Consider the following 25,559-nt stretch of genomic DNA (forward strand, 5'->3'; position numbering starts at 1 on the left):
GGGAAAGAGAGAATCTTGGTGTACACAGGTGTTTGATGGTAATTGGGCCCTGGATTGAAACTCCTGCAATTTCCATTTCTAAGCCAACTGGTTCCTTCACTACACAGTCCCTATTACCCACCCACCACCACCCCCATAAATGGAAAGAAAGCCCAGGGCTCATTAACAGTACCAGTGGTCCTCTGAATCTGTCATTTCTGTAACCACAGCTTCAGTGAATTGACCATAGATCCAAAATACTAAGGGAAAGTGCGTTGGTACTGAAAACACACAGGCGTTTTGGTTGTTGTTGTTGTTGTTGTTGTTGTTGTTTTGTGTGTGTGTGTGTGTGTGTGTGTGTGTGTGTGTGTGTGTGTGTGTGACAATTGTTCCCTAAGAGAAGCCACTATTCACAAGGTATTTACACCATCTTCAGTATTGTAAGCAATTGGAGGTGATTTTAACTCTAGGATAACAGATTCTCAACATATGGATTGAAACCCCTTTGCAGGGTGAAATGACCTTTTTACAGGGGTCACCTAAGGCCATGAGAAAACACAGATATTCACATTACAATTTATAACAGTATCAAAATTACAGTTATGAAGTATCAATGAAAAATAAATGGTTGGGGTCACCACAACATGAGGAACTGCATTAAAGAGTCATAGCATTAGGAAGGGTGAGAACCACTGCCCTAGGAGACTAGGAATGGGTTCTCTGCGTGCATGGCACTATTTTATGTACAGGACTTGGGTCTGTGTGGATTTGGGTATCCTGGTTGGGAGGAGTCTTGAGATCAGCCCTACAGATACCAAGCGTTGGCTGTATTTGAAGAAGTGGAGGAAAGAGACAGTTATTCTGTGCATGGCTAAAGAACACACTTGGCAGAATTTAGCATTATAATCTTTCTTAAATAGTAAATTCTACCCAGAATGTTCTAGAGCTTGGTCACTTTCCTTCTGGGGTCCTTCCTGCCTACTCATTGCTGGCTACAGTGAGATGGTACTGTACCCATCAGACACTGAAGCTGAGGAGAGCGTTGGCTTTGGGGTTGAAGTTGGAATGAGTCTGCTGTTTTTGTTGAGGTTTGATGATTCACTCCCAGATGCTGTCTGAGTCTTTGTAATGCTGGCAGGAGCCTTTTTCATGCTATTCTTTAACTAATAACCTTAAGATTTTAGTTCTCTGCTGGTGTTTGTGAAGCAGAGGATATGACTTTTCCAAATTGTCCTCGATGTAGCAGTAAGTTAGTTTTCTTACTAGTTTATAGTAATGTAAATAGTGAAATGACCCTTCTCCAAAGTGCTTAAGGTACAAGATGGCTGTCAGGTATCCATTGGAGGCTACCATTAGAATAAGTGTAAAGTCCTGGGGTCAATTTGATAAGAACACTTTCCCTATTCTGGCCTCCACATCCTTTCAACTATGTCAAAATTGAGAGGGCTGGGGATATGGCTCAGTCATAGAACACAGGCCTGGTATATGTGAAGCCCTAGGTTTGATCCCAAGACCTACACACACACACACACACACACACACACACACACACACTCATACACATGCACACAGACTCTATAGTCAGTGCAGACCCAAGAGAGATACAAGAAATCAGAGCACAGGGTTAGGGATATCCCTCGATGTCAGAATCTCTTCCTGGCATATGTACCACTCGGGGTTTTGTCTCTGTGCTGCAAAAATAAATAGGTAGATCAGATGGATATAGATGATAGGTAATAGATAGATGATAAATAGATGATAGAAAATAAATGATAAATAAGATAATATATGATAGACAGATGACAGATTGAAGCACAAATGAAGTTATTACTTATATTATTCTATTATTAAATAAAACTTGGGAGTCAAATATGGGAGTAAAAACCTGATAGATTAAAGAGTGATGGGGAAACAATAAGCTGACCCTACCTTTCCACCTTCCCAGATCAAGAAAACCAGACAATCTTTTTAAGCCCCTGTGTCTCTCTATCCTAATCTAGGTCCACCAAAAAACTCTATGGTTAATTCTGGACAGCTGAATGTTGACTCCACCCTCTGATTCAAGGTTTAACTTTATTGGCAGTCTAGGGAGTGTCAGCATGTGATCAAAATATCCCACAAGAACAGATAGATAGTTGATAGATGATAGATAAATGATATAGGTGATCAAAGATTGATAGATGATAGATAGATAGATAGATAGATAGATAGATAGATAGATAGATAGATAGATAGAGCCAGAGCCTATCTGAACATAGGTGATTAATACAGAGGAGAACCTATGGATGTTATCTAGTTACAAATAAGTTCAAAGGAAAACGTGCATCTCTAACACCACCTAACACGTATGCAGGCACTATTGTGGTTGTATTTACATCTACTCATTCATTTAACCCCATCATGACCCCATGCAGCAACCATGACATTTGAAGTGGCATCTTAGGAAAATTAGGAGGACAGCACTTGGTGGTATAATTACTGCCTGAATTCAGGGAAAGCGGAGCGGCCATGGGCTGAAGGGACAACAGAACTTCGTGAATGGCACAGTCTCAGTTGACTAGTGCTGCTGTAGCAAAATGTCTCCAACTTTGCTGCATGAACCACACAACTTTATGTCTCAGAGCTGTGAGGCTGAGCAATCCAATGCCAAGGCAGGGTCAGTTTACCGACCGGGGCCCACACACTCCAGGATGGCTCCTTCTCACAATTCTTTTGCTTGCATTGGAGAAGAGGTGAGCCATACCTGGTGCTTCTTTCACAAGAATGCTAATTCCACTCGTGAAAGCTCCATCCTCACGACCTGATAACCTCCCACGGCCCTCGTCTAAAGGCATCAGTATGAAGAGTTTAAACATACAGATTTGAGTGAGACACAAACACTCGGACCACGCAAGATACGCCACTCTTAACAATTAGATATTTTGGTAGACATTTTTACAAACTATTTAGCCAACCACTGTTGATACCCACGCCACAAGCTTGCTCACGCTAAGTAGCAACTGGACCACTGAACTGCTTCTCCAGCTATTTACTATGGCAACAGAGTTTCATCCCGGCATTATGAAAATCATGACCTGAGGTACTCCCAGGAGCCCACAGTAAACTACCTTAGTCTAAATCAGTGCTTCTCAACCTTCCTAATACTGTGACCCTTTTATACAGTTCCTTATGTTGTGATGATCCCCAACCATAAAATTATTTTCATTGCTCCCTCATAACTGTCATTTTTCTACTGTTATGAACCATTACATAAATATCTGTGTTTTCTGATGGTCTTAGGTGACCCCTGTGAAAGGGCCATTCAATCCCCAAAGGGTCTCCACCCACAGCTTGAGGACCATTAGTCTAAATGCAGCTGGCTCACAAACACAATTGTGAGAACTGCCTCTAGTCCCAGAGAGCACCGATTCATGACAGGCACTGTCCCGGTTTGGTTTTCTGTTACTGTGCTAAAACATTGACCAAAACAAGCTTGGAGAGGAAAAGGTTTAATTTGGCTTACATGTCCTCATCATGACCCATCATTGAGCATGAAGATGAGTAGATCGTTGGGGGTCCATGGTCTGAAATTGATCATAAACCCTTCTTCATTTGGAGAGTGGGCCAACATGATCTGTGTGCATTATTATACCTCATGGTATCTTAAATGGAATGAAAATGCTGTTTTGTCTTTCCATTTCTGCTGGCTTTTCAAGTAGCCACTGTCCTAGTTGGCTTTCTGCTGTTGTGATAAAAAACCATGACCAAAAGCAACTTGGGAAGGACAGGGTTTATTTGGCTTACATGTCTCAGTCATAGTCCATTCGTGAGAAAGTTAAGGCCAGAACCATGGAGAAACACTGCTTAATGGCTTGCTCCCTGTGGCTTGCTCAGTTTGCTTTCTTAGACAATTCAGGACCATATGCCCAGGGGTGGCACCAACCATAGTAGTCTAGGCCCTTCCCCATCAATTGTTAATCAAGAAAATGTCCTACACACACACACACACACACACACACACACACACACACACACACCAGTCTGATGGAGGCAATTCCTCTGTTAAGGTTCCCTCTTCCCAGGTGACCCTAGTCTGTGTCAAGTTGAAAAAAAAAAAAAAACTAGGCAGCACAGTCAGGAAAGGCAAGGGTGGGTGGTCAGTAATTAAGGGGCACTGTAATAGTTAGCTTTCCAACCCTATAATAAAATACCTGACATAATTAACTTATAAACAGAAAGGGGTAGTTAGCACTCAGTTTCAGAAGTCCTAATCTTTGATTAGATGAACCATTGCTTTGGGCCTCAGGAGGGCATACTGGATGGACCCAGTTGGGAATCTGAGGCAGCTACCTCGTGGCTAGGAAGAAAAAGAGGCCAGTGTCCCACAATCTTCCTAAAGAGCACACTCCCAATGACTTAAAGACCTCCTGTTAGACCCCACTCCTTAAAGAGTCACAGTACCTCCTTGTGGTGCCCCTAGGGATCAAATCTCTAACACAGACCATTGGGGGGCATTGAACATGCAGACTATAGACAATGCTCACAAGTCCTTGAAAATACCCGTGTTATGTGTTTGGTCCACATTTTAGCCAAAGGAAGTCCCTCTGGATGTCAGTTTTCATTAAGAGTACATTCTGTTGACCGACAGGGATTTCTCTGAAGAGCTGGTATCTCTGACTAATGAGTAGTATTTCCTTATTATTAGCAGTAAAATCTTGAGAATTCATCTGTGGTGACTCATAAATGGAGTCTGAATATGGAGTGTGTCTTCGGGTGCTCAACTGTTTTATGTCACACAGTGTAATTGATGTGAAAACAAGTGACCAGTGAGTTACAAATGGCCTCTTTTGCCCCAAATAATACTTCAAATTGCAGTACCTCCTATGCTTCATAGTAATGTCCAGACTGGGTCAAAACTCATAGAAACCTCGATATGTCAGGTCTTATAAGAGAAATGTTGCATGCTAGGGCATCTGCTATTATTTTCATTATTCATCAGATAAGTAACTAGTTATGGGCAAAAGAATAAGCTTAAGGGAATAATTGTCCTTTTAAACAAACAAGCTTATGTATGTGTGTGTGTGTGTGTGTGTGTGTGTGTATATATATATATATATATATATATATATATATATATATATATAAAACTATGAGCTCTTTCATGGTCAAGAATCACTTATTATAAAAAAAATTGAATGAGAATTTGTAGAATATAGTAATATATGCTAGGACACTAATGTGTAGAACAGAGATGTACTTAGAATTATTCCAGGGTGATGTAACCATGTGATACATGAGAGGGTGGTTGTGGATGTTATTATATATTAACACTGCAAACCAATGAGTCTGACTTGGTTCTATTGGGTTTTATATAAGGAGACTGTTTCTCACCTTCAGGGCTAGCCCTACTTGTTTAATCTGATTTATTTGCTCAACACGTGACTATACTTAATGTCACATGAGGGGACTCTCAGTATCTGTTTTTTGTTTTTTGTTTTTTTTTTTCAGAGTGAAAGTGCCCTTTCAAAGGAAAAAGAGCTGTCAATCGAACTTGCAAACATCAGGGATGAAGTTGGTAAGTCAGTTATCTGACATGAAGATGGTTTATGACTCTAGAGGTGGTGGGACCTGGGAGAGTGAAGCCTGAAAATGAGGTGGTCTCCTGCACTAGCTGACTTTATTCAGAGCATTGGACGGTTTATACTCTGAGGGTTAAGAAAGGTCACCTGAGTAAAATTCTCATGTGTTCAGGCTGTATGAAATCATGAGGATAGCTGCATATGAAAAAAATTTTTTCTATAGAGGCAAACAAGTAACAACAGCCAGTTGTAATGAACAATCTAAAGTTTTGAACTCACTCCTGTCTGCTACACCTTGGAGGAGCACAAAAACACATTCCAAGAAGAGTTTGTGTCTTTGAAGAAACTGTGGTCACGAGACTGTAGTCTTGTTTCCCTGGAGTTTTCTCACAGGCACGCAGAATTCCCCTAGTAGGATGCCATTGTTGGATTGTGTTCTAGCAAAGACCACGATGAATGTCTTTTTCTGATGCCTTGAATGTGTGACAAATGCCATGTCTCTCCCTCCCTGTCATAAGCCAAATCAGACCTGCCTGGACCAGCGAAGCATCTTTGCCAGCACAGTGGTGGTCTGCTAGAGCCTCACAGGGAACCATAATTCTTACAGGTCTGTCATGACAGAGACCGTTTCTCACAGCTGGCGACGGGACTAATCAGGCCTTGGCTGTTCTTCACAGATGACAGCACACACATCAGTCTCTATCACTGGCTGTGACAAGCGTCCCTCCCTCTAGGCATTCTGGGTAGTGTGAAATGCATGTTGCCTGGCTTCCTGCAGCTATATGTGCCTTGCCATGAAAACACTGTCATCTCAAAAAGGGTTAAAAACACCTGTCTGGCTGGAACAAAATCAAGAAGGATCATATTGAAATGTGTAATCTTTAGAGACTTTGTCAAAGTGAGGATGATATAATAGGAGGCAGGCTTCCTAACCAGGTGAGGGACCGAAAAGGTGTTTACCCTCTCCCATTCCCCCATCCCATCCCCCTTCCTCTTTCTTCCTTTTTCTCTAGGACTAGGGATTAGACTCAGTATTTTGTTTATGCTACGCAGCCACTAGACCACTGAACTACAGACACTGTAAAAATGTTTTATTAGAAACAGGATCTCATTAAGTTACCCAGCTGACCTTGAACTCACTCTGCTGCCTAGACTGGTAAAATGTGTGACTCTTTTTAACTCAGTCTCTTGAGAAGCTAGATTTACAAGCCTGTGTCATGAGGTCCTCGCTTCTTGGTACCATTTTCTCTCTTGTCTACCTATTACTCTGTGTCCCCAGTTAGCAAAGACAAAATAACTGTGGCCTCTTTCCATTGGCCTGCTGTTCTAGTTACAAGCACACATTTCCTCTCTACCTAATGTGACCTTGGGAGCAGTTCACCTATGCAGGTGTGATCTCCTCCATTAAGTGAAGGAATTTGACCCATCCAGGCTACCCTTGGCAGGTGTCTGGCTATGAAATTATCAGCAGTCCAGCTTTCTCTATTGGCCACAGGTTCTCAGCTGAGCAGTGGAAAGACAAGATAGTAAGTTTCAACTGTGGCTTCCCCCATTCTCCTTTGTATCTTATTGTTTCTCCTCTGTGAGCTTTGTGGTTTCCTTTCTCACGGCAATGGCTCAGAAGTGGTTATCTCTCCTCTCCAAGGATAGCTGGGCCCTGTGGGAACACAACAAATAGATTCTATGCCTGACCCACCTGCATGGGATCCATAGCAACAAGGTCCCCACCCAGGTTCCCTGACCCAAGAAGGAGTTGGAGGACTAACCGAGACATAGGTTTAGCTGAGAGAGGCTAGCTAGTCAAGCCATTGTGGAGCTTGTGTGGGACACTCCCAGGAATCTGAGGTTCATGCGATCGGTGCTGGAGCTATTGGAAAAGCAGCCACCAGAGAGGGAGAAGTGACAGTCTCCCTGTTCCCTTCAGGTTCCCTGCTGGGAAAGTGTCACCCTCTCATTTTGTTGTCACCCCATTTCCATGGAAATTGAGTCTCTTTCGTTGAAGTTATCACCGTGTCTCCTAAGTTGCTACTTTGGAATCTTACCACATAGACCATCCACAGGCCCTGTGTAAGTGGCTGAGGGCACCCTTGCTGAGGTCAGGAGTTGTATTTTTTTCCCCTTTGAGGGGGTCTTGCCATCCATTCACTGAAGGAGCTCTGGGATCCCCAACAATGTGCTGTTACACTGATACAGCCGAGAGACCTCCCTGCAGGGAGGAAAAAAAGAACATTTTTCCACTGAGCCTGCATTATCCTCTTCTCCAACTCTAACTGCAGAGATACCCCTCCCCCAACTCACTCAGTCCCTGTCCTCTGAGGGACAGGATTGTGAGACCTTTCTTTCCAAATAAAGCTACAAAACAGTGACTGTGGCAGACATTGTCCTGCAGGTCAATTGCTAGGGGACAGGGACTGAGCACAGCTATGAACCCTGGGTCTTGTCCCTGCTTCAGTGGCAACCCAGTCTCCCCAGGTGACCCCTGATAGTACTGTAGAGGCAACTCAGGGGTGTAGGGGTAAAGAGAGATCCCAAAAAGTCCTAATTCATAGTGGCAGCCACCTCATGGTCAAATAGATACTTCACAGTGACACTTGGGAAGCAGATAGGACTTAAACTAACAACCCAATGGCCATTTGGAAAAAAAAATAGCTGAAATTGGAGGTGAGGCGATGTCTTCATCTCATTTAAGCAGCCACAGTTTCTTGCTAGAGAGATGTTTGAGCTGATGGCTGGCACAGTTCAAACCTTAGAATCAGGTTGGATAGTGTCACTCCTTGGGTCCCGTTTCACAGGGATTGTCATCCGTGCTTTTTATCAGAGCAGCAGCTGAAGCACAGTGTCCCAGGATATGGTGTCATAGACAGGAACGAAGTGTGGCTACTGTGGGGCAAATGTCAAGGAGCAAGGAGTTCCAACATGGTAGTGACCTTGGGGTTTCAGATACCCTGCAGGGCCCTGTGTGTTGGCTGCAGTAACACACGGTTGGACTTAAAAACATACCCTCACTGGCTAAGAGGTTAGGGTGTGAAGATGAGTGGTTCTTTGGGGTCCCAGGAACTGAAGTCACTCATAAAACCCTCATTCAGAGTGAACCTGGCCAGTGTGCATCGTGCCTCTTGGCTTCCTTCAGCAGAGACCAAGGAGGAATGTTGTATACTGCTTCTTTCTGGGCTCATGCTTTGCTTTCTCATACAGCTTAGGCCCACCTGCATAGGGGTGGTACCACCCACAGTGGGCTGGGCCTTCCTATGTCAAGCGTGAGTCAAGGGAATGCCTTCACAGACGTGCCCACTGGCCAGTCTGGTAGAGGTATTTTCTCAGTCAAGGTTCCCTTTTCCAAGATGAGGCCAGCTCATATCAAATTTATGAGAAGACAGACCTGCCTAGTCAGCAAGCCCTTAGGACACACACCATGAACAGACACACTATCCTTAATGGGTGTCAGGAAACCACCGAGGGATTTAGTCTCTGTGGAGTTTTCATGCCAAAGATATTGAGCCAGGGCCCTGAGATGCTGAAGCCGGCCTCTGAATGTGTTTTCACCAGTATCAGTATGTTTGTAGATGGTTCCGGGCTTTGCGCTCCAGAGTTTCATAGGGTGAATTGGCTTGACCTCTTTGACCCTCGGGTTCCTCTTCATACACAGAAAAGCCAATTCTGCAAGAAGCTAGTAGTGAAGTGCTAGGCTAAGGTGCAGCGGCTAGCGTACAAAAATAGGAAACAGAATTCTCCTCTCCAGGCTGAATTTCTCCCCAGAGAGATGTCTGCCCTCCCACGAGCAGGCTTTGGATTGGAGGCTGGCCATCTGATGCACTTGGGTTGGGCATGCCAAGCTCAATGGCACTGCCTCTAGCAATCTCCAGAAACTTCTAAATGCAGCCGGATTTGTACTGGGTTTGAGTTTAAGTCATTTGATTTCTGCATTAGCGCTAAGAATAGAAGCAGATCATCTGCCCATTTGGGGTTGGGGTTGCGGGTGGCAGACAGCAGAGACAAAACAGAAGTCCCTGGCAGCACCATGGCTGGTCCATTCATCCCAGGGGGCGCCCTGCTCTGAGAACCAATTCTCACTCTACTCTTGGAGATTTCGTTTGCACAGAACAAAGACAGTGGGGCATATGGGGATCCATTGTCAGCCCACAAACTCTAGAGCTGTGGTCTGCACTCGATCCTTTAAAGAAGAAAGCAAAGCCTGCAGCGCTGACTTCTGACGGGTCCAGAGTTCCCTCCATGCCCCTCAGTAGCTGCTCTGTCATTCTTACACTCCCTATAACAGTTGATTCCCATGGGAGTCATGGGATTCAGGGACCAGTAGGAAAGAGGGGGGCTGGGGAGATGGAATCTCTAAAAAGCTGTGAATTCAGACAGGGTAGAGAAGAAGAAGTTGGCAAAAGCAGGAACAGCGCCAATGTTATAGGTTTTAGGGTAGAATTGGCCATCTCCAGTCTAATGGTGGCCGCTTAACCCTTTTCACAGCTCATAAAATCACTGCACCAGATTCTACCAATAGTTGTCAATAGTCCCATCCATTATCCTCATGCTTGGCTTGAATAAATACAACAATGGTGTCTAGAATGGGTGCTTCTCTGTTCTGTGGAAGCAGAAACAAAACACTGGAGAGTGAGTCTTGGGTAGATTTTTTTTAACCTCCCAGGTGTTTATTATGGACAATGAACTTTGACAATCAGTGAGCCCTCTGAAGAAGTGGGTTTTGATTGACATTCAAACCAGGTAGGGGAGATGTAGTTGGGTACTCCTCCACTGTAGCCTGAGGAGCTCCCTTACTTAGGGGCCTACACTCATGTGAAGGATTTCAAGAAGTGTGGCTGAGTGAGGGTATGTGCATAGATGCCAAAGGCATCAATCTGGTTCCCCCCGGAGCTGGAGTTACACACAATTGTGAGCCACCCAACGTGGATGCCGGAAGCTGAATTCATGGCCTTTGCAAGCCACCTTACCAGTCACTTAACATACTTCTAGAGAGCACATTGGTCAACAAGGGGGCGAAAAATTAATTTTGAATACATAATGAAATTAAAAAATAGAACACATCAAAAATTTGTGTTGTAAAATTTTCTGGCTGGCAGAGTTGAATCTTCCCATCCAATCTGCCCCCACAAAATTTAGGAAGACACCCGAAATATACTAACCACTCCATAGGTAATCAGATGGTGAGGTGGGGGTGCTATTTGAAAACAGAAATTTTTGCTCCCAAAGGTCTTGTCGGCTCTGTCAGCAATTTGAGCTTGTTGATAGAGTTTCCAGGAAGACTAATTTCCTCATAGGCTGCACGGCCCAGCATGACAAGGTCTGGGAATCCTGCCCCTCTTGCAGGAAAATGAGATGGGAAAAATTCAAAGCAATGATCTCAGCCACTCTGATTAAATTTGATTCTAGTAAATGTCATTTTCCAAAGTCATTTTGGTTCCTCTCCCAAACAGGTGCTTACCCATGCACGGGGATATTGAACCTGCCAATTCCCAGAGACTGGGTTGGTTGCCATGGAAAATACATTACAGCTACAATTATACACACACACACACACACACACACATACACACACTGGTATCCTCCTTTTTAGATGCTGATTTATTCCATGTGGCAGCTACATACGTTTTGATATTTATAAAATCCTATTGCATCTATATGCTTGGCATATTCTAATTATTTTCTGTGGAGATGTTTGTGTTGAGATCTTATGAAATATTGAGTCTTTTAAGACTATTTTTTGCTTTTCCATATATGTTAATGAAGTCTGATATTTTATTTGTGCTTTAACAAATAAAGCTTACCTGAAGATTAGAGTGCAGAGCTAGCTGCTAGTTAGCCATAGAGGCTAGGCAGTGTTGGCACACACCTTTAATCCCAGTACTCAGGATCAGAGGCAGACAGATCTCTGTGAGTTCAAGGCCACTCTGGGCTACACCAGATTGATCCAGTCAAAAAGAGATACAGAGCTCTTACCTTTGATCCTAGCACTTGGGACCACACACCTTTAATCCCAGCACTAGGGAGATAGAGACCGGAGTGATATAACTGGACAGAGAGAGGAATATAGGCAAGGAGGAGCCAGGAGCTCAGGGCATTTCAGTCTGAGGATTCATAGGGACAGGATCGTCCCTTTGGTCTGAGGATTCAGCTGAGGTGAGAGGTTGCTCTTGTGGCTGGTTCCTTTACTTCTCTGACCTTTCAACATTTACCCGGATATCAAACTCAGGGTTTTTATTATTAAGCCCTATCAGAACTCATGCTACAAGCAGGGGTAAAGGTAGGGTGTGGCACATGTAGGAGGACCTGGCATTTTAGTTACTGTTCTATTGCTGTGAGGAGACACCACAACCAAGGCGACTCTTCGAAAAGAAAGCTAATTAGTTGGGGCTTGCTTACAGTTCCAGAGTTAGTCCGTGTTCACTGTGGTGGGAAGCAGACAGGCATGGCACTGGAACAGTAGCTGGGAGCTTTGCATGCTGATCCTCAGGCAGCAGGCAGAGAGAGAGGGGAGTATAGGAAAAAAGAAAAAAACAGAATCCTTAAGTTTCTTTCATGTAATTCTCTCTTTAAAAGATACCTGCTGGGGCTGGAGAGATGGCTCTGTGGTTAAGAGCACACACTCCTCTTGCAGAGGACCTGAGTTCAGTTCCAGCCACATTGGGTAGCTCACAACCACAGGTCCTCCAGCTCCAGGGGATCTCACGCCCTCTTCTGGCCTCCTTAAGCAACTGCACTCACATGCAAAGTGATTGGAAATTTTAGCCAGTTGCTTTATAACACCCATTCAGAGACATGGGGAGACAGCTTAGTTAGTGAAATGTTTGCCTTACTAGTATGAAGACTAGAGTTCGAGCCTCAAAACCTAGGCTTTAAAAAATTGCAAGCAGGGTATGGTGGTGTAATTATGATCCCAGCATTGGCTGAAACAGGCAGATCCCCGGCCAGCCTAGCCTGCTTGACAAGTTCCAAGCAAAAGTCTCAAAGAAAAAGGTGGCCAGCACCTGAAGAAAGACTCTAAGTCCTTCAATCCCCATGTACACACACGCAGGCACACATGCAGGCTCGAGCACACAGGTTCCTGAGAAAACAAATCTGCTCCTTGACACCAACATGAACTTTTTTTGAGGGTGATGCCCACACAGACCCTGTTACATAATCCCACTTGGAAAGGCCTCACCATCTTGCCATTGCCAAACTCAGGAACATGCTTCTAGCTCATGAGAGTGAGAGATACACACAGACCAGTTCCCAACTATAGCGGGACCCAACCAGTTCAATTCTGTTTAAGCGGCCTTCCTGACACAAGACATAGGAGGAAGAATTCTCTGGGACTTCCCGCTGAGTGACCCTGATGACCCACTGCTCAAAGCAATAGCAGCCCCGCCCGAAAGCTTGTGTGAGATGAAGAATCTCAGGGCCCACCCCACCTAGTCCACAAACGAAATTAACTAATGTCTGCACTTCACAAGGTTCATCAAGCAAGTCATTCTAGTGTTTATGACAGTAAATCTCCCACTCAAGTGCTAACCAGGCCCAGCCCTGCTTACAGTAAGAGGTTAGATGAGTTCGGGGTAGGATCAACATAGACTCCACAGTGAATGTGAAAGTGTTACGGAACATGAAGCCATAGTATGTGGAAATTGCTAGAAATGTAGATTCTCACGCCTTGCTTCAAACCTGCTGAATCAGAAACCAACCACAAAGCTACTGACTGTGGGAACAACCAGTTTGTATTAGACCCCACCCCATCCCTCTATCCCCCCCCACACACAGCCACATTACCCCCCCACACAGCCACATACCCCAAGTCCCACCCGATTGTGGTTCTGAATTGTGCTCAGAAAACCCCTGGCTTAGGACAGAACAGTGTGGTAATAACAAGCAAAGTTTGAGATGCACACAGATCTGTGCTGTGTGTGTGATCACAAGCAAGATACCCAAGAAAATGGCATCAGAGGCAAGTCTCTGAGTCATGATCTCAGAGACTCCAGTCCATGATTGGCTGGTTCCATAGCTATGGGGCACGAGGCAGGCAAAGTGATCATAGTGACAGAAGGGCCATGGCAGAGCACTGGTGCTCATCTCATGGTAACCAGGATAGAGAAAGCAAAGAAGGGGCCTCTAGCTGGCTCCACAGCCTACATTTACCATCCACAGTATCTCCCAGGAGTGCCCTCATGGTGTGAATCCATCAGAGGAGTAATCCATGGGTGAGACCAGAGCCCTTGGGGTCCAACCAGTTCCATAAAACCCATAAAACTCACAGCTAGGCATTGGTGGCGCATGCCTTTAATCCCAGCACTCGGGAGGCAGAGGCAGGTAGATCTCTGTGAGTTCGATGCCAGCCTGGTCTACAGAGCGAGTGCCAGGATAGGCTCCAAAGCTACACAGAGAAACCCTGTCTCGAAAAACAAAAAACAAACAAAAAAACAAAAAAACCATCCACTAGAATCCAGGGCTTCGGTATCCAAGAGCTCTGGGCAGGAGGGGAGTGGGGACTTCCCACTCAGATGGTAACCATCCTCCCAGATCCATCTAGGAAACAAAAGCCTGAAGTCAGTCATGCTACTTCCCAGAGCTGTGAGCTCAGTGACCCATTCCCCAGAGTATTCAGTAAAGTACCCAGCATACAGTGAGCACTTCATACTCTTTCACCATGATGTCATCAGTGGGGATTATCCCAGCTGCAAGTCATTGTTCTGTTAGAACCCCAGAAACTAAGGCCTTGGGGGTCCCAGCCCAGGACCGCGGTCACCCCAATCACCAGGCAGATTCAAAAACTTGCTGCAAACTGCATGAGGCTTTAATGTTTAACGAGCTAACCCCATGTTAGCTCGGGTCTTTCACCCACCCTCCATGGTGGATGGCTAGCAAAGACAGCTCGAAGGGGCTGCCGAGAGATCTTGTAGCACAGCGTAAGGGGAGTGTCTAGGGGTATGCACAGGCTCAGGATTGGTGTGCCTCCAGGCTTGGAGGGCTTGCCCTGTGTTGATTGGCCAATTGGTTGTTATGGCCCATAGGCCCTCCCAAGGTAGTTGCTATGCTCTGAGCGTCATTGCTGTGCACTTGTCCGTAAAGCACACCCAGAGCCGTAAAGCATAGCGCCACCAGATAACTTCTGATTGGTTCCTTGCCATGAGGCAGGGATCTGACTTTCTAGTGACTAGGATAAGGTCAGGCAAGCTATTATGGCTGCTGAAATGGGGAGCTGGTCCCTTCAGTTCCAGCTATGGAAACCAGCATGGTGTCAAGTCAGGACCCAGTTTTTCCGTTTAAGCCTCACATTAGCCTAGGAGGGTAGTCTGGTATAAATCCCATTTTTCAGATGTGGTAATGAGACTTGGAGGGGTTAATCCTGGCATGGGAAAATCCTCCAATGGTAGTCAGCAGGACCCAAGGCCAGCAAGCTCATGTGTTGCACAGCCTTGTTCAGTGCCACCACTAAGAAGTGCTGTATCTGAAGGTGTCACCTTGTCATCATAGAAGCCTGCAGTCACAATTTTTGCATGCTATTACTCTGGCCCTGCATAAAAGGGGTTCGTTATGACTCATCACCTGGATTCCCCATGGTTTTGCTCTTCTCCTTATGCCATTTATGGTGGTTTGAATAGGAATGGCCTCCATAGACTCTTGTGTTTGGAAGTCTGACCCATAGGGAGGGGCACTGTTAGGAGGTGTGGCCTTGTTGGAAGAATTGTGTCACTGTGGGGGTGGGCTTTGAGGTCTCATGCTCTAGCTATGCCCAGTGTGGTACATAGTCTCTTTCTGTAACAAGAATAGTAAAAAACCTAGAGATTGATATTAGGGTTCAAGCTGAAGGTCAGGTAAGCAAGGCAGCCAGCCACTACTCTTAGCTCTACCTCAGACCGAAAGGGTGATCCGGCTAGCTCCACAAATCCTGACTACAACCCTAGGCTGCCTCTCCTCAACGTGACTGGATGCTAAAGACTCACTTTGCTTTTTCCTTTTATACCTCTGAAATCCTGGCATTGAAGGCATGTGATCCCAAGTGCTGAGATCACCTTCCTGTGAGCTGTTTCTCTTTAAGACTGACTGGATCAGTTAGGTGTAGCTCAGTATGGCCTTGAACTAACAGAGACCCATCTGCTAGTCTCTTTGTCCTGGTATTAAAGGTGTGTGCCACCACTGCCTGGCTCTTTGGCTTGTGGCTGGCTCTATGGCTTGTGACTAGCTCTATGGCTTGTGGCTAGCTTTGCTTTCTGTACCCACAGGCAAGCTTTAATAAATCATAAATAATATATCACCACATCCTTGCACCGTCTGTGAATCAGGATGTAGCACGCTCAGCTCCTTCTCCAGCACCATATCTGCCTGTACACTGCCTTACTTCCTGCCATGATGATAATGAACTAAACCTTTGAACTGTAAACCAGCCCCAATTAAATGTTTTCCTTTCTAAGAGTTGCCATGTTATGGTGTCTCTTCACAGCCATAGAGCACTGACTAAGACACCATACCTCCTAGTCTCACACCTCTACAACTCTTTAGTGGCACCTTGCTCTTGCCCATCAGTGACCCCAGTGAGGGGTAGCTTTGATCCAGACTCCATGCTGGATGCTTCGGGGACATGAATCGATTTGTCCCAGTTACTTTTCAGTTGATGTGATTAAAAACTGACCTAAAACAATTTGGGAAGGAGAGGGTTTATTTGGCTTACGAGTCCTGATCACAGTACATCATTTAGAGATGTCAGGGCAGAAACTCAAGCAGGAACCTGGAGGAAGGATCTGGATGGTCCTCACTGGCTTGCTTCCCCATGACTTGCTCAGTTTGCTTCTTCTTACAGCCCAGGTCCACCTGCCCAGGGGTGACAACACCCACAGTGGACTGAGTCTTCCCATATCAATCATGAATCAAGCTAATGCCCCAAAGACTTTCCAGCCTGCCAGTTTGATGAGGGTGTCCTTCAATTGAGGCTCTCTCTTCCCAGATGACTCCAGCTTGTGTCAAATTGAAAAAAAAAGCACACAATTAAACACTGGCCTCATCTCCATGAGATGTAACCTTCATTTGACAGCTGAGGCTTACTTCTCAATGTCCACTCTGTCTGTCATGGTGACTGGAAGTTAGAGCCATTTTCATGTTGGCAGAAGGTGGGGCTCCTAGAGAAAGCCCATAATGATGAAAGCCGGAGGGGGCTGTTCTATTCAGTCCCTTGCAGTGTGGACATGAATCGGTACAATCACCACCTGAAGGTGAGAGTGCTCCAGGCATCCTGAGAGAGAAAGAGGTGGCTCTCACACACCTTTGCCTCAGACAACCCAAGAGGAGAAACCTGTTTTCTCAGGCAGCTCACCTAGCACTCTGCAGGAAGGAGTGTGCTGGCTTCAAGTCAGCACTGCATTGTTCTAAGGAAGGGATACTGGATGCCCAGCCAGCATCCAGATGGCATTGAATGGCCATTTCTGTTTGGGTGGTTAATGGGAACACTGGGCAGACTGCTGGTTCTTAAACAATACACACACAGGGCTGGAGAGATGGCTCAGCTGTCAGAACACACACTGTGCTTGCAGATCCCAGCACCCATGTGGTGCCTCACAACCAGCTGTAACTCCAGCTCCAGGGAGATCTGACTCACTCACATGCCCATACTCACACATATACATGATTAGAAATAAAAGTAATCTTTGAAAATTAAAAATACATATTAAATCATACACACACACACACACACACACACACACACACACACACACACACGGAATCAATTATATGTACCTACACACATGCACACTCAGGCTACTGTCAGTTGCCTGAATACCTTGCTTGTTCTGTGTGTGTGTGTGTGTGTGTGTGTGTGTGTGTGTGTGTGTGTGTGTGCGTGCGTGTGTAATGTTGGTCAGTGGATCAGTGGGAACAGTTCTATGTGGCCTGCTTTATCCCTTGATGTGTTTGAAGAGATAGGGACACCGTGCTGAGTTGATGGGGAAATTCATGCCTCCCAGGTGAAATTAGGTTTTGAAGATTTTAAAATGTTAATACTTCTTTTCGTGCAAAACTAAACATGGTAAACATGTGTTTTGCATGAGTGCACGTGCATGCGTGTGCACAAGCACACACACACACACACACACACACACACACACACACACACACAACGTGTCATGTATCTGAGCAATCCTCGTATCAGAGAGGAGTCTCCCGAGCCCCATGACATCCACTGAACTGAACCGCCTGAGAAAAGGAATAAAAACGGGAACCCATTACCTTCAGCACACACTAGTTTACTCTCTAGCATCTACTCGGTCTCCTTGCCCATTTTGTATAAATCCAGAATGGGGCCACTGGAGCCTTCGGGTAGAAGACTACATTGGTGATGTATTGTGGAATGAGGCCTCTGTAAACTTCAAGGCTTTGAAAATGATTGGGTCTTGGAAGGTTATTTTCTAGAATTCTGTGGGGTCCATTCTCCTGGTGAAAGGGGCCGGAAGTGAATGTTCACCAATGTTTAAAGTTTACAGTCCTGTATCAAAAGCTCTTTCTAAAAGGCATGCTCACTATGGAGATAAAACCTGGGTCACTTATGGACTTCTCAGATCTTTGAGGTCAAATGAAAAGGTTCACCCTTTGATGCCACTTTACACAGGGAAACAAATGGAGTAGTAAATAACCAAGTGCTCTGGCCATGAAGAGCCATTAGCTACCCTTCCAGGGTCTGGCCACAGAAAGCCCAAGCTAGTGAGTTATGTACGTAGTGAGTTGTGGAAGTCGATGCTGTAGAGATACCTTTAAAAGTCTGGGTACCCAGCGGGGCGGCGGTGGCACAAGCCTTTAATCCCAGCACTCGGGAGGCAGAAGCAGGTGGATCTCTGTGAGTTTGAGAACAGCCTGGTCTACAAGAGCTAGTTCCAGGACAGCCTCCAAAGCCACAGAGAAGCACTGTCCCAAAAAACAAAAAAGAAAAAAAAGTCTGGGTACCCAAATTAAATGGACAAAACCAAGGAGCAGGCTCCAGGCAGAGACATCTGTAGTAGGCCATTCCCTATCTATGAGTGGTGTGTTACCAATTCTCATCTGCACAGCGTAGTTTCTCTTTTCAAAAGCTTTAAACCATCTCAAATCAACTTCCTCTTTTCTTCTTTCCCTGTAAATCTTGCCTTTAACCTCCACTCCCTCTGAGACAGAGCTTAGACACACTGTAGTTACTGTCCCACAGGAGACCAGTCACCATCGGTTCACTGACTTGTTCATCTTAAAGAATACAATGTATTCTTTAAGTGACACAAAGCATGTATGACTATTGAGAGACTTTAAACCAATTGGGAGTTTTAGTGTCTGCTCTTTCTCATATCGCTTTGTATTATTACTGCAACAAACAGGCTTGTTACTACTCCCTAGGCATTTCTGAGATGTCGGTCACATAAGTGGAATCCAATGGCAACTAAGATTCTGGGGTATGATGGGGAGGCATGGCAGCAGGAGCAGGGAGCTGAGAGATCACAACCCCAACCACAATTACAAAGAGAGCAAACTGGAAGTGGGACAAAACCATGCACTCTCAAAGTTCCTCCAGTGACCTGCTTCCTCCAGCGACTACACCTGCTTAAGGTCCCATAACACTTCCCCAGACAGCACCATCAGCTGGGGGTCAGGTGCCCAAATGCCTGAGCCTAAGGAGGACATCCTCATCAAAACCACTGCATAAACCACAAAGCACACACAGATACCAACCTCTGTTGTTACTGCTCATTTCTTGCATCACTGAGAAACAAGTAATTCTGTGCAAAAGCACATTTTTCTCTGTGACTGAAGCTCCTCTTCTTAGAGAGTATGCTTTGTAGGAAATTCAAACACAAAATGGTACACCCGGGGCAAAAAAGACAGTTCAGCAGTTAAGAGCACTGGCTGCTTTTGCAGAGGACCTAGGTTTAGTTCCTAGAACCTACACGGCAGCTCACAACAATCTGGAACTCCATCTCTAAGAGATCCGATGCCTCTTCTGACTTCTGCAGATACCAGGCACACAGACATACATGCAGGCAAACCATCTAAATAAATGTTTCGAAGGGAATTGAATAAAGTAAAATGACACACACCCCTATCTTTACAGAGAGACTCAGCTCATTATGGTAGGCACATGACACTAAAACAGGAGGCAGAGAGTAGGACAAAAAGTGGAGATCAGATGTTACCTTCAAAGACACCTGATGACCAACCAGTCTCTGCCACCTCTTAAAGACTCTACAGCCTCCCAAAATATCATCACTAGACTGAGAATACTATGCAAAGCATAAGCCAGTCGGAGATGTTTCAGATTCAAAACGTAGCAAGGACGACCAATGTCCTGCTTTGATATTAAGCTCAGAGAGGCCAGATGACTTTGAGAAACCCAGTATCAAGTGTTGATCCCATTTAGCCCCATGGTCAGCTGGGACAGGCTTCCTGCTTCAGCCCAGCCTCTGCCTTTGTCTGCTCTCACTGCCTCGGTCCACTGTCCTTTCACTGCTGGCTCCACTCTTCCTCATCTCCTGCTACCCAGAGTTTGCCCTTCAAGAGTCACAATATTAAAAAGACTCCTGGGAGCTAGGGAGTGCTCTCCACTCTATGATGGACACATCTTTTGTGTCTTTGCACAGACCGTTTACAGATCCTTGGAGCAGGGTGTTATCCGGAGGAGACTCACTAACTCTAGTCTGTCCCAAGGCCTCAGGCTCTGAAGAATTGACATTGTTAAAAGGTAGACCACTTGGTGTGAACCTGGGATATAGACACTCATCAACACCATGGCATGGAACTTCTCAAAACCCAGCAGGCCTCAGTTTTTTTTTTTTTTTTTATTTCTCATACCAATTGACAACCTCTATGCTCTAAAAACCAGAGAGGCTTTTCCTGAGATCAGTGGACCACAGCAGATCCCTAAATGCACAACAGACCTAATAGTTCCTCGAAGACTTACAAGCATCCCTAGCGATGTTCCCATCTCCCTGAAGAGGGCCACCATGTTTCCCTGCTCAGACCAACCACTGGATCTTTCTCTGTCCTTGCCTAGCCCTCATCTCTGTAACCAATCCACGTGCAGATCAGGTCTCCCTCACCTTTGCATGCTTCATCCCTCAATGGAGTCATCCAAGTCATCGTTAAGCTCAGTGTCTGAACTCCAGACATCCCCTGAACTCTTTTCCTTGTCTCACAAATCATTTTCCATACAGCTATCAGGATGAAAGTCATTATTTCTTCCCGTCTTTGAGAGACTCCAGGAGCATGAAGCTGTTGTGGGAAGATAGCCAGAAAGCCACAGTGTAACCCCAGGTCCAGCCCGATGTACCTCTGCCTGCCTCTAGAAGTTGACCGCCCTCCTCTGAGGATGTCGGTGTTCCATCAGTGGCCTTTCTGTTCCTTAGACCAGATCTGTGCCTGCCCCAGGGCCTTTGCATGTTCAGGTGGGAGGGAGGGAGTCCAGCGAGGACCAAGCATTACACCCATAAATCATCACTGGATTAACTAATGTCCACGTGAGGACTGAACTTGCATCTCTGTCTACCTGAACTCCCGTCTGGTGATGCTCTTGTCCTTTCTTTTAAGCTTAAAGCCCGCCTGCCCACAGTGATATACGTCCTACAGCAAGGTTGCATGTGCCTCCTAAGCCTCCCCAAACAGCCACCCACTGGGGACCAAATGATCAAATGTCTGAAACTACAGGGGACATTTCTCATTCAAGCCACCACTCATTCTGTGATACCCTGTCTAGATAAGGCAAGGATATAGATGCCAACTTCTATTTAGTCTGAGCCAGCTTTCACGCAGCCAGCATGCCCTAGGAGTAGCGTGTCTCTACAAACACAACAGACGGGCTGGTGGCTCTCTGACTTATTCTCCTCAGAGAAAAATGAACACCTCGGAGTTCATTTTTAGCCACTCCTTTTATTTCTCCTCTTAACATTTTCTCCAAAAAGAAGAATTTAGGATGAAAGTAAGTCAGTCATTCAGGGCAGTGTGTCCCCCAGAGCACGTTTCAGGTGCTATGCTGCCCCCTAGTGGTCACAGGTTCACAGCTAACTGTGAAATTTAGAGAAAGCAGCAACCACTGGATGTTGACACCCATAGTCTTTAAAGCCTTGTGACTTCCACTCCTGAGAGCTCATCCTAATGAAAAGTGACCAGGCATATGAGCGAACATGTTTGTTGTATTATCTGTACTATAATCTGTATCAACAAGTCTTGAAAACAATTGTCTAACAATAAGGGGCGCAAGCTGTATCAATCGAGCCTTGACTGGGTAAATTTCAACAGTTCTGAGCACTGGGTGGCACCATTGTGTCACAGATCTCGTGAGTGTGCTGGCCTTGTGGGTAAGTAGGGCATACATGCTAGGGAATTTGGGCATAGTAGGATTGGCATCTTATTCTCAGATGGTTCAGTGGAAGAGAGTCTTTTGTGATAATATATTGTGCTAAACTAGGTTTTGAGGTGTTTGTGGTTTATTTATTTCTCTATTTACTTATTTTTGAGACAAAGCCTCACTGTGTAGCCCTGGATGACCTGGAGCTTGCTATGTAGACCAGACTGACCTCGAAATCACAGAGATCCCCTGACTCTGCCTCCAGGGCGCTAGGATTAAATGTTAGAGCGCTAGGATTAAATGCGTGTGCCACCACGCATTTTTTAATTGTTTACTTCTTTAATCAGTTTTTGGTGCTAGGAGTGGAACTTGGGGCCTCGTGCATGCTGAGCCAGGCATCCTCCCGGCCCAGGAGTTCCTGTTTCAGTTTTATTTTTGAAAGCCTCAGGTGGGCTCGTGGTGGGTCATCGCAGCGGCTGCTCCCCACTGTGCTAAAGAACTTCGTGCTCTCTGCAGCCTTCAACACCGCCAAGTGTGAGAAACTGCAGAAGGAGAAGGAGGCGCTGGAGAGGCGGTTCGAGGAGGAGCTGAGGAGGCTGGGCTGGCAGCAGCAGGCCGAAGTGCAGGAGCTGCAGGAGCGGCTACAGCAACAGTTCCAGGCGGAGAGCGCGCACCTGCAGGCGGAGCACCAGGACCAGCTGCTGCGCATGCGCTGCCAGCACCAGGAGCAGGTGAGTTGGCCAGACGGCTCAGCACCAGTCATGGGAGAACTTACCTAAGATTGCAATTTTACACTTGTCCCTTATTGGTCATCTGTTCTTCACGTATTCTTTGTGGCAGAGGTAGTACACAAACACGTACATAGACACTACTTTCAACACCTTATGTACACTGGCTCTATCATCCTATCCGACGGCCATTCCTATCCCCATTTTAGAGGTAAGAAGACAGTCCCAGGGATAAATAAGCCATCAGAATTCTGTCGCCTGAAGCGTGAGCAGAAGTCACTCATCTTTGAAGCGTGCGTTTCTCATCAATGCTCATTAACTCATCTCACTAAAACCCCCTCCTCCATTTTCTTTAAAAACTCATTCTTGTGAGTGGTGGGTGAATGGGCAGGAACAGCACCCCCTGAGGACTTTGAACAGGTAGAGACTATCGCCTTGTGTCATGTCTCCTTAACCCGCCTACCCAATCAGCCACATCTTCCCTACAGGAGAAGACACTCTACACAAACAGAATGAGGCCTCAGGACCTCACTGTCTGGCACAAGAGACCCTGTGCTCAGAAGAGGTGGTACTGGGGAGACGGGGCTCTCGTGGACACCTGCCCTTCAGGCTGAAGAGGGGCCACTTTGGGAACCAGATAGAGTCAGCCTGGAACCTCCAGCGCAGCCTGCTTGCTCTCTGCTCTGGGCTGGTATCTAGGAGGCTGGCTGGGTGAAGTAGGGGCATGGGCTCCTGGTTGTTGGAAGCTCCCAGGCGGGTGCAGGAGTCAGCACAGGCTGGCTCCCTCTGGCTCCTCTAATGAGGATGTGTATCTGGGATGGAGGCAAAAGGGAGTTTAATCTGGTCTGAATTTAATGAGAAAACGAGGGCACGTGATGCTCCATTCAAAATACATCTTCTCTAAATGAATCGCAAAGCCCCAGTTAATTGCCTCTGGCATGAGGCTGAAAGTAAAGCCCACACCCTCATCCTTGCTCGGCTGAGGTGACAGCTTTCCTCCCTTGGTGCCTCTGCACCTAGACCCTGCTCAGCAGCAAGCTGACTCTAGAATGGAGTCCTGCTACAGGGTGTAGCCATTTCTCCAAAGAACTAGGTCTGTACAGCTTTTAAATAGAAAAACTCTGGAGACTGGAGAAATGTGCAGTGGTGAAGAGTGCTGACTGCTCTTCCAGAGGACCCAGGTTCAATTCTCAGCTCACAACCACCTGCTCTGGGGGGTTCTAATGCCCTCTTCAGGCCTCATCAGGTATTACACACACGCTTACCTCACCCACTCCCAGGTGTTGATTAAAGCAGGTTTCCTTTCTTGTAGAGAACATATAACAGAAGAAACTATGTGAATTATCCCAGAGAAATGAGGTTTCCACAGAGGTGGCCAAATATTGTCAGCTAGAAGCAATGTGTCCCTAATGGGGCCACCAAAGAACTTGAGGACCTAGGACATGTTTATTTGGATTTGTGGTTTTAAAATAATCAGGTTTTGATACAATTGTAGTTCAAAAAATAAACTGAATTACTGAATTATTTGTAAGACAACATGAAACAAAGAAAGGCTCCTTCTTCCAGCTTTCTTCAGGTTTTTGTTTGGTTGGTTTTGGGGTTTTGTTGTTGTTGTTATTGTTAAGCTGGTTTTGGATGTGAAGGTATGTGTGTATGTACACATACACACATAATGTACTGTTACAGTGTGCAGTGGAAGAGGATAAGAGATTATTGACAAAGAATTTGGATAAACACTGCACCTGTATTATGTCTAGGAGAGGCTTGCTGTCATGGGGAGAGGGTACCCTGAACATTTACTCCAGTAGGGTTTACAGTTGAAGTTAAAACAATGACCAAAATGATTTTTAAAAACAGTAAGCAGATTGAAGGTGATGGCAGATCAAGAAGAGCCATTTGCAAGCATGGTGGTAAATCAAGCAGAAGGTCTTCTTAGTCTGCCTTTGGGGTGTGTGGTTGCAATGACGCAAAAATAACTAATTTTATTTTGTTATTATAAATAAGAATTAACAAATCTCATTTCTGGAGAGTCTCACTGTCCAGACATCATCAGGATCAATATAGCTTCGTGCTTTCTAGTCCCGTATATGCTGTCATTATCATTATGCTTCAACTTAGCCCCTACGCCAAGTATGCCACCATGATCAATCTGGTCACACCTTACAACTGCTCAGGGCCTATGCAAAATAATGGGAACATGCTGGATGTGCCCAGCCACTTCCCAGGACTCTTAGGACCCAAGCCTGGAATGGCTGAAGAATCTATGAATATCCCCACTGATGGAATTTGTTGACCCCCCAATAAAATGTGAAAACCAAACCAAATAAACAAACAAAAGAGTAAACACTGTAGGCAATGCAATCTTTGGATAGGAGAATCAGAAAATATGAAAATGAGGCTGGCTGTGTCACTGTTTGACAGAGTGGTTGCCTAGCATGTCCAAGGTTCTGGACCCTGGGCTTAGTCATCAGCACTGAAATCAAAAGTGAAGACAAAAACATATGGGGTGGGCAACACACTTGTGATTAAACTCCTGGAAATATACCTGCAAGCAGAGAGTGGGAAACCCTTCACAGGAGCAGCCCCAAGTTGTCTGGTCAGCAGGGAGGCCCAGCAGGTGGCAATCTGGAAGGCAAGCTTAGGCTCACAACATAGGTGAAGAGGACATGTGTGAGCCTACTGGCCTCACCTGGGAACTGGAGAGGGGGTCCTAACATGTCACTTGCTGGTGGTACCTGGAGAAGATGCTGTCACTGTGTGTGTTTGAGATAACAGTACCACTTGGGTCAGACAGAGCTTGAGGCACTTGCTTATTCCTGCCACTTACTAGTTCTTGGGTGAAACATTTTAAACCTAAGCCTTGGTTTCTTCATCTGCAAAATGGGTATAAAATACTTACCTCATAGAGGTGGAGTGGGTAGACTCTGAGAGCTTTGGGGAGAGCAGTTCCCACTCACCTGACACTAGGAAAACTTCAGAAGAGGATGGAGAAATGTTTTTTCT

The 25,559-nt window shown here is 45.7% G+C and overlaps 1 protein-coding gene across 1 annotated transcript in view; it reads left to right on the plus strand.

Annotated features, from left to right (window-relative positions):
* Positions 1 to 25,559, plus strand: part of Mtus2 (microtubule associated scaffold protein 2) — a 371,456-nt gene that overhangs the window by 331,533 nt on the left and 14,364 nt on the right. The window contains exons 10-11 of the mRNA XM_027413702.2: positions 5,467 to 5,533; positions 22,345 to 22,559. Coding sequence (XP_027269503.1) covers positions 5,467 to 5,533; positions 22,345 to 22,559 — 282 coding nt within the window. The remainder of the gene's footprint in view (positions 1 to 5,466; positions 5,534 to 22,344; positions 22,560 to 25,559) is intronic.

This window comes from Cricetulus griseus, chromosome 4 (assembly GCF_003668045.3).
Source record: "Cricetulus griseus strain 17A/GY chromosome 4, alternate assembly CriGri-PICRH-1.0, whole genome shotgun sequence".
NCBI classification, from domain to species: domain Eukaryota; kingdom Metazoa; phylum Chordata; class Mammalia; order Rodentia; family Cricetidae; genus Cricetulus; species Cricetulus griseus.